The sequence below is a fragment of the Antrostomus carolinensis genome, unplaced genomic scaffold (genome assembly GCF_000700745.2).
Source record: "Antrostomus carolinensis isolate BGI_N321 unplaced genomic scaffold, ASM70074v2 scaffold53374, whole genome shotgun sequence".
NCBI lineage: Eukaryota > Metazoa > Chordata > Aves > Caprimulgiformes > Caprimulgidae > Antrostomus > Antrostomus carolinensis.
The window spans coordinates 1-9,277 of NW_010312495.1; the positions used below are offsets into that span (position 1 = coordinate 1).

The 9,277-nt window shown below is 36.4% G+C and overlaps 1 protein-coding gene across 1 annotated transcript in view; it reads right to left on the reverse strand.

The window, feature by feature from the left end:
* Positions 1-7,166: 7,166 nt before the first annotated feature.
* The window catches only part of CXADR (CXADR cell adhesion molecule), a 5,142-nt gene continuing 3,031 nt past the window's right edge, over positions 7,167-9,277 (reverse strand). Inside the window, exons 4-6 of the mRNA XM_010167016.2 lie at positions 8,511-8,633; positions 8,025-8,163; positions 7,167-7,663 (exon numbers count right to left, since the gene is read on the reverse strand). Coding sequence (XP_010165318.1) covers positions 7,396-7,663; positions 8,025-8,163; positions 8,511-8,633 — 530 coding nt within the window. The 3' untranslated portion in view covers positions 7,167-7,395. The remainder of the gene's footprint in view (positions 7,664-8,024; positions 8,164-8,510; positions 8,634-9,277) is intronic.

The window sequence follows — 9,277 nt, forward strand, 5'->3', positions numbered from 1 at the left end:
GCACAAGTGTTTTGACTTCAGCAAATATTTTCTTAGAAACACCACCCATCCAGGTGACTAGTGAGTCATCTGAGATTCTGCTGCTGATGGTTGCAATCAGAGACCTTAAAGATCGAGAATGGATGTTCTGCTGCACACTAACTTCTTTGAAATTTGACTAATCCTGATGGCTGTTTCACAAGTACAACATTACCAAGTGATATGAAATGAGGATATTCAGACTCTGTATGGGGTAATAGGTTCACTTACGAACCAAGGAGCAGGCCATGATTTGCTTAAAACATAGCTATGAAAAGGTGTTACCTCATTTGTACAGCAGCAACTAGCCACAAGAAAGAAAATCTCAAGTTTCTTTCCTATTCACACAGAACATAATTTGCAAAATTGACATAATTGAAAGCTATTATACTACTGGTACTAAATTACTTTTATAGCTCTTTACCATTTGACTTAGTATTCCTTGATATTACATTCTGAATGCATTACTACCTAACCTGAGTGACCACTGCATGCCTGCTGATGTTTGTGCCCAGAGCACCAAGAACTTGTGCAATCACCACTTGCCCTGTCAGGAGTGTTCAGGCAACTTTTGTCTACAGTTTCTGACCGTTTCTTTATATTGTATTATTAGCAATAATATAACCAAAACCATTACATACAGAAATCACTTCATGGTAGGAAGAGCACAAGATCCTGCAATTTAAGCAATGAGGATACGCTGGCTATACAAGCAACTCTAAATGCTAAAAGGTTTTGCAGACTGTGAAAACCCCTAAATCAGATGCTGCTGGAAAATAGGGAAAGGCTTCAACAAGTTGGACAGTTCATTTGTGTTTCTAGCACACCAACCCCTCCTACAAAATTCCCCACAAACCAATCAGACTTGCTGTTTTCCGCTTCTGATTTTGCAATTTGGAAAAGTGCTCCAGGAAAAGAGCCCAATACCCTTCAGGTACAGCACTCAACTCTCGTCCTGCCTGTAGCTCCCAGAGCCACAGCATCCAGCCCGGAGAAGTGGGACAACTGTCACTGCATCTCACAACTTCCTGAGCTTCCCAGCAGACATACTGCCCCCAGAGATTTTTCCCCAAAGAAAAAATTAGACTACTGAAGGTAAAATGATGTGCTTTCAGATGTTAACGTCTCTTCTAATATTGCCATGTTTTAAAATTGTTACATAATCAGGTTGTGTAACCAACACGCTCAACTTCTTTGTGGAGCTACTCCCCTCCCTGGCACCATTGAGCAATCCTGGCACCATACAAGGGTCCTGTATAGGAGACGCACAACTTTCTTAATGTTTGCTGAATAATATCCTAGAATTGTCCTTCATCTGGTCATTGCCATGTTAAAGGGGAAAAAAAACCGGGGGGGGGGGGGGGGGGGAGGATAAGGTTTCCGTTAGAGGGGGGGAGGGGGAGGTCAATGACTCCGCTGATCCCACTAAGAGTGAGGACCCAGCTAGCAGCTGCTGCCACTAAATGCTATTGACTTTGCATATTCAAAGCAACCTGGCCAGTACTCAACAGCTGAAAGCTGAAGACTTCAGAACTCCAACTTATGAAGGTGATACTAACATTGACTTACAACAAGATGAAGATCAAAGGATCCTTAAAGGGTCTCTATTTTCAGAAACTTGACTTTGAATGGAAGTTAAAAGCAGGGACAATCCAGTCTTCTGGGCCCATTTTATAAAAGTAAAGAATCATCTTAACTCAATTACATCATTTTGGTATTAAGATGCAGGTCTTCATGTTGTGAGCAATCAACTACAGTCATCTCACAAGTGAAAAGTAATTTTAGAATAAACAGAGTTGTAAAGGCAGGCAACGTTCATAGCTTCTTTCACTCTACTCTTGCTTTTGCTTCTTGATCAGCTACTTTTCACAAGCTCTTTAGGTTTTGCTTTTGCAGACAGGAAAGCAAGGCTAAGTGGCTGGCATTAACAGTTTTCTACAATAGTCTAACAATTATTTGCCTATCAGCATTATCATAAAGCCTGAAAGAACCCAAGCTTCTCTATCCAAGAAGTAAATTTGAAACAGTAAGATCAAAGTACACAAAGATGCTCAGAGAAAAAAAAAAAAAAAAACAAACCAAAACCAAACCAAGAAAAAAACCCAGCAAGACCTTTTAAAACATTTAATCCAATGCATTATCTAATACATATGTAAGGCCCACAAAAGTTTTGCACCACGATGAGCACCTTCTATTCTTTCAGGACACTCTTGGGAAAGTGCTAGCTGCTTTGTTGGAATTCTCACAGAAAACCTGGAAGTACTCAACTTCTCTGCTTCATAATCACAGCACCTCCACAAAAAAGACCTGGAACAGCTGAGGCATGCCAGCACCATCTGTGACAAAACTGTCAACTTAGGAAAGGATTAAAGTCTTCAACTTTAGTCTTGAAGTTAATGTTAAAAGGGTGTAGAAAGGTTTCTTAGAGCTCTGCAAATAGAGACAACTCAAACCTTCATTTTTACTAGGTTTCCTTCTGTATTTAAGCACAAATCTTAATTTGAAATGGAAAAAATTCCTAAAGTTTTTCCACTAGTACTCCATTGAACTTCATATGCTTGTGCACACATGGATTAAACAGGTTTTTTTCGATATACACAAATAATTGACTGAAACATCTGGCATGGCACAGGTACACAGTAACATATGAAGATATGCATACATTAAGAAAAAATATAAGTTAATTATGCCTCCAGTGATATAACACATGCGATTCATACAGACAGAGTTCAAGACAGACTTTGTTTCCTAAAATTAAATATGTGCCCAAGACAACACTGGAGAAATTGTATTAATCTTAGGTAAAATTACAAGGAGAGTCACCAATTGGTTTGCAAGGCCAAGGGGTGGGGAGTATCGCATGTCAACTTCGTTTCAATCAAGAAATATGCACATTAACTGACAATATAAACCCAACCATTTTATCAACAGGTTTTGAGTACTGTAAACATGCTTGTTTAAATTTTTAAATACAAGAATTCATCAGTTTCAGGAATTTTTGGTTCTACCTAAAATAAAGAGGGAATAAATTTAATCTGAAGTTTCTTCTCAGCTTTATGCTTCAGAATAACTGTTGAGATCACTCCAATACATCTTTAACATTGATCACTACATCTGTGTATGTACCATCAGAAACCTCAAATAAGTGTACATTTTAAAGTACCTACAGCTTTACTTTCCTTTAATTCTTAAAAATTAATGGGGGGGGGAGCAAGGAAAAATGGTTAATGCCAGTGTGATATACACAGCCATATTTATTAGTTCACTTCCAATTACATAAAAAGAAAGCTGAAGCCATACACAAGTGCTGCTTTAAAATAAAGACAGACTACTGTTTTCTCCAACAGTTTTATTTCAAAAAGTACACAAGTCTGTCACGGAACTACAGCATTTTAAAATTTTGGATTTTGTTTTTTACAAATTCACTCACAATACTTGCATTTTAAAATACCACTCCCCCAAAAGCGTGAATATAAAACCTCATACTGAAATCCATATCAATATTCAAGTCCATGCTTTGTGCATGAGAAGTGTAACATTGTAACATTTTGGATTCCAGGAAATATTATTGCTCCAATTTCAGTTGAGCTGTGCCTCAATGCTAGAGGACCAATAACCAAAGGGTCTCATAAAGCACCTATCAAGTGTGTAAAACAAGGTTTAAGTGACACAAATAGTATTATGCCTTTAGACTGGAACAAAGGTCTAAAGTGATCCAGAATATATACTGTTCAGAACAAAATCAAAAGCTTATGGAAACCAGTACTATACAATATTCAGCGTTACAGAAACACTTGTACTACTAAGCAGGAAGCATACATCTAACATGAAAGCGACTATCAGAATTTATAAAGATGTATGCATTGTGCATTTCTTTCAAAAGCCATGTTTTACCTCTCCAACAAGGCATTTCTCTGCACTACACAGTTTTGGAAGAAGCATTCATTTTTAGGTAAGGAAGTTTCACACAAATATCTTTAAATATCCATTTCAGAAAGTTTATGAAAATGCTTGTAATGTATGGACAAGTGTTACGTAACCTCTATAGTATTACAAGTCTAACACTTTATTCACATCATGCTAAAACTGAGGGGTTTTTTTTCCTATATATAGTAGTCCTCAACAGGCAAGTTTACAGTCATGACATTAACTAGAGGTTTCTTGAGTTCACTTATTTACATAATGGTACCCCCCCCCCCGCCCCCCTTTTTCTTTTTGATAAAAACAGACATTAAAAATGCCACCTTCTAACTGGTATATCAGCTGCCATTACTTCCTAGAATAATTCTGTTAGCAGAGCTATCTGTAAGATCGGACACCTCACATGTTTAACCAGTTCATCTCCTACACAGCTAGAAATCATAGCTAAACTATAGTAGCTGCTTTTGAGAATCATAAGCCAGTGTAAGTGAACAATCTAGTTACTAAAGAAATAATTTACTATAGCAGTATTATGTTTTCATAGTAGCGTTGCATCTATTCAAAATGGCATGATGATACCAACTTGAGGCAAAGTTTACCCCGAGTCAGAGGTTCTTTATTTCAGATAAGGACTATGTCAGATTCTATTTCTTTTATTTTCCATGCAATTACATAAATAGACAGATACTGTCAAGGCTGCTAAGCCTAACAGCTAGGCTCTGAGGGCACATCACACTGTCCTTCTGTCTATTCATTATTTTGTACAAGCTGACAAAGCATTAAGTATGTGTAAACTCTGCTCTGCATGCTTTAGTGAGCTAAGTTTCTGTTCTTGAGTTTCCTAAGCCTTACCTGACTGAAAGCACAAGGTCTCAGGCCAAACAAAACAACCAACCAACAAAAAAAAACAAACCAAACCAAAACAACAAAAAAAACCCAACACAAAACCAAAAGCAAACAAACAAAAATAAAACCCCACATTTAATCTCACATATGTCCACAGATGGCTAAGAACAAATTCAGTAGGTTTGTTGCCTGGTTGCTCAGGTTTATAGCTAGCCCCTAGTCTGTGATTCAGTTTAGTTTTTTTACTCAACTTGTATTTATAACAACTATACCCTTTTAATTAAGGAAGGCCTTAGTTTCAAGGTAAACAATCAGTGTACAATTAAAATCTTGGAAGTCTCTTCTATCACAATAATTGGATGCAAGAAGATGTCTCCTCATCTATTGTTCTTCATAAGCATATGTTTGGCACAGTTACTAAACCTATTATTTACCACATCAGTAAAAGTCAATCCATCGCATTGGTACAATAACTGTACAGTTTTCAGGAATATAAACACTTTGATTACAATTAGCAATTGAAGCAGTAACTGACATTTTGAAATACAGAACAATACAGAGAGAGCCACTGAATTCACATCCAAAAATAGACATGAAGATGTACAAACAGTACATAAGAATCAAGAAATCAGATCACAGTGTTATGTTTTATAAGAACTGTCCCATCACCTAAGCACCTGTTCAAACAGTAAATTTAGGCACCAGAAATTTCATAAAAACCGAAGTTACAATCAGGTAAAGTTTATTGAAAAGGCACACATGAAAGATTAAAAAACCCTGATCTCTAGTAGTATCAGTTTACAATCTAAAAAAGTCCCAAATGTGTAAAACTAAGTCCAAAATAGTTAATAGCCGTTCAAGTTTCTAAATTCAGTATGAAGGGTACATTCTTTACATTAATAGTGCCAGCCAAAAATTGTGCTCCTAACTACAGATAGGACAAACATTTAGTAGTAAGACAAGGAATTTATCACAGATCTATAAGCAGCTACAAAAAAGCAGACACTAAACCTAGAAGTTTGGGGAAATGTTTTCTCTCACACTGTTGCTACATACAAATAATCCTAACATCTTTCAACAGGCTATTCAGCTATTTCCTTCATCAATATCAGTGCCACATTCTATATGCCTTCAGTGTTTTCCAAAATACCTCATTGTTTAACATCTATAGCTAGAACAAGCTGAAGGAACTCCTCCTCCTGCCCTTCAGCACAGGATGAGGAAAGAAAAGTAGAAAACAGGAAGGAAAAAATCCAGAGATTCAAACTGCACTAAGCTTTAAATCCACCTTCCACAGGTGGATAGCATCAGTCATCAGAAGCTATCAAAAGTCCTTAAGTATGCGCGAAAGTAAGGTAAGGAATTGTTCTGTTCCTCCTGTAATCCGTTAAATTTGCAAAACTGGGAAGAAAGGTTTTTAATCTTGAAACATGAGATTTCTGGATAACTATTTCCTCTGATTCTGGTTGCATGAAACTCTTGCTCTTAAAAGTCTAACTGTCTGTTAATAAAAATATTTAGGGCTGTTGAAGAGGCAAAGAGAAGTGAGCTTTTAAACTCCTTGCAAATTTATAAAGATATTAGCATCTTAAGCAAAGGCTAACTACTGCTTGCAAGTATACGGGAAAAGATGTTTACAAAGTTATGTTAGAGCAAGAGGACAGATACCAAATACCAGTTACTTAACAGTTTTCATTAAAACCTCATGGAGCTTCTAGGTAATCGGTTTGGAAAAAAAGTTAAGAGCTCTGGCTTAGAATATAAACAGGTTTTGGAAAATAAAAGGTACAATTAACTTAAGACCTGTATAGACATACATATTCGTTCTTACTGTGACAGTAACAGCTGATGTGGAGATTTTAAAGCTTAGATACCACTACCACCAACCTGATAGGACCTCTTACATCAAATAACACGTGTTATTTGACACGACTAGAAGTAGTTATTACAGAAAAATTCATGTTTCATAGAGCTTGCAAGGTCTCCTGTCCCATTTCCACTCACTGAAATTTTAAACTCAGAAAAGATTACTTAAATTAATTGAACCAATCAAATAACTGGTAGCCCCTGAAATAGGAGCTCAAGAAGTGCTCCAAACAAACATCACCAGGTTAGATAACTGCATGAATACTCAGAGTTTGAATAAAATTTAAATCATCCTCAGTATTTCAGCACCTTGCAACTTCATCAGATAGTGTCCAAGTTAAAATATTTCTGTTATTCCAAAATTTAGGATAGCTTCAGGAACTCTGAGAAACTTCATGGTCTACATATGAAATGCTTCTGTTACTTCTCACCTGTGACTCACTGTTACATATTCAGAACTTCACATTAGCCGACAGTGTCTCTTCAGCAACCTACCAGAGGTCCAAATACCTTCTGTGTCCGATATTTATTCAGGAACTTCAATGCTTTTAGCAAATAGTTCAACTGTCATATACTAGTAAGTTTAAAATTAAAAATTAGAATTGGTGGCTTTTCAAACTAACTTGTTCATTTTCTTCAGGGAAAACTGCATGCCATTGTGTAAACGAGGGATGGAACACAGAAATTTTCTCTAATACTTACACTTATGAACACTTAAAAAACAGCATTTAAATTAATAATATTTTATACTATGGACCCATCTTTGCTTTGTGCTGGAATCATCACAGGAACAGCTCCCATTCTACTTAAATTAGGTGCAGCTACCTTTGGAGGTGCAAAGGTTGGGTTTTGACCGGGAGTACGTTCAAAATCTTCACTTGGGACTTGGCTATATGGAGTTTTGGTATATCCTTCCATATTTGAGGGAGACATTGAACCCAGAGAAGAACGATTGCTGCCTATGTAGCTGCGGGCTGTTGAACTGCGACTTTTTGGAGGTGGAACATCTTCTCTGAAATAAATAAAAAAACAGTTGCAGAGTTCAGTGCCTATTACTATGTGGGAGCTTAAAAACACATTTTCAGTTTGTTTCTTTCTATTCTGACACAGTAGGCAAAACAGGATCACATTATTACTTTAAGTAAAAAAAAATAAAAAATCAAGTATTCATTGCTTCTAAAATCTTTACTGAAACTAGACATGACTACCTACGCCATATTCAAAACAAAGCTCTCCAACAAGCTGTTATTTTGTTAATAAGCTTTCCAGATTAAGACACAAGTCTCAACTGTTAAGCATCTTACTTGTGGAAATACACATTTAAAAGTTAATCTTCAATAATACTGCTCAGAAATTAAGAGATATGTTGTTACCTGATATCATGATGTACTTCTTTTTCATATTTCTTCTCCCTGTGTTTCTTACAGCAACAGAAGACAAGAAAAGCCAGTACAGAGAGACCCAGCAGAGTTCCTAGAATAGCTCCCACAATTATACCAGCTGTATTTGTAGCTAGAACAGATAAATAACAATACTGTTTGTTAAGTGTCAAATTTATACAACCAGCTTGTTTTCTCTCAACTCAACATTATAAACTATGTTTCCACATGATCCAGGTTAATAGTACATCACTAAATCACAGAGGGTATGCTATGCTTCAATCATATCCATTTACAACAATAATAAGAGTTACAGCTTTCTGCATGAAAAGTAACATTTTAGGAAGTAAAGGCTTGAAGTTGCAATCATCAGTTACAACAGGGTTGGGCTTTTTTTAACCTTTTAGGAGTTTAGAGAAACAAGATTATTCAGTTTTAATACACAAAACTTTATGTGACCACTGCACAGCAAATACTTACGAGGGGTGACATTCAGCTCAACGGAACATTCATCAGTGCCAACTCTGTTTGAGGCAACACAATTGTATGTACCAGAATAGTCTTGAGAGGCATTTTTCAAGAGAAGTTCCCCTGTATTTTTATCTACAAACAACAAAACGTAAGTTCACAATTTTCCAAAGTTAAATTCCATTTTCAATACTACAGAATTATTAATCCAGCACACAGGAGTCTTAACTAAAAAATGCTGTATTAAAAATACCCAAATAAAATCAAGTCTATCATGCTGCAAAACATTTAGTTGTAAAAGCCTTTTACCTTATTAGAAACATATTCCTCAGTATGACTTTAATATTAAGCCTAGAGACTAATTCCAACAGAAAGGAACAGATGCTTCAAGTGGCAAATTCTCTCATCCTAACACAGAATTCTAAAATACAAAAAGATTAACTGCATTGCATAAGTACCTCCTTCTCTCTAAATCAATTCTACACAACCAGTTCAGATGCCTGCAGAACCCATGTTCAACATGAGATGGATCTAACCAAACACTGCACTCCAACAGGGACCAATTAAGTCTAGCTATGCTGACAGAGCAGGAGACATGAATCAGTGAAAACAGAAAGAGTATTTCCCGGGGATTCAAAAAACATTGATGGCTACCTTTGTGAGATTTGACTATATGAACGTTAAATGGTTTGCATGTTTTAATTGCTAACAGATTTGCCATCAGCACTGTGAAAGATGACATCACAGGAAGAAAGGACCACACAAATACTTAGCTTTTC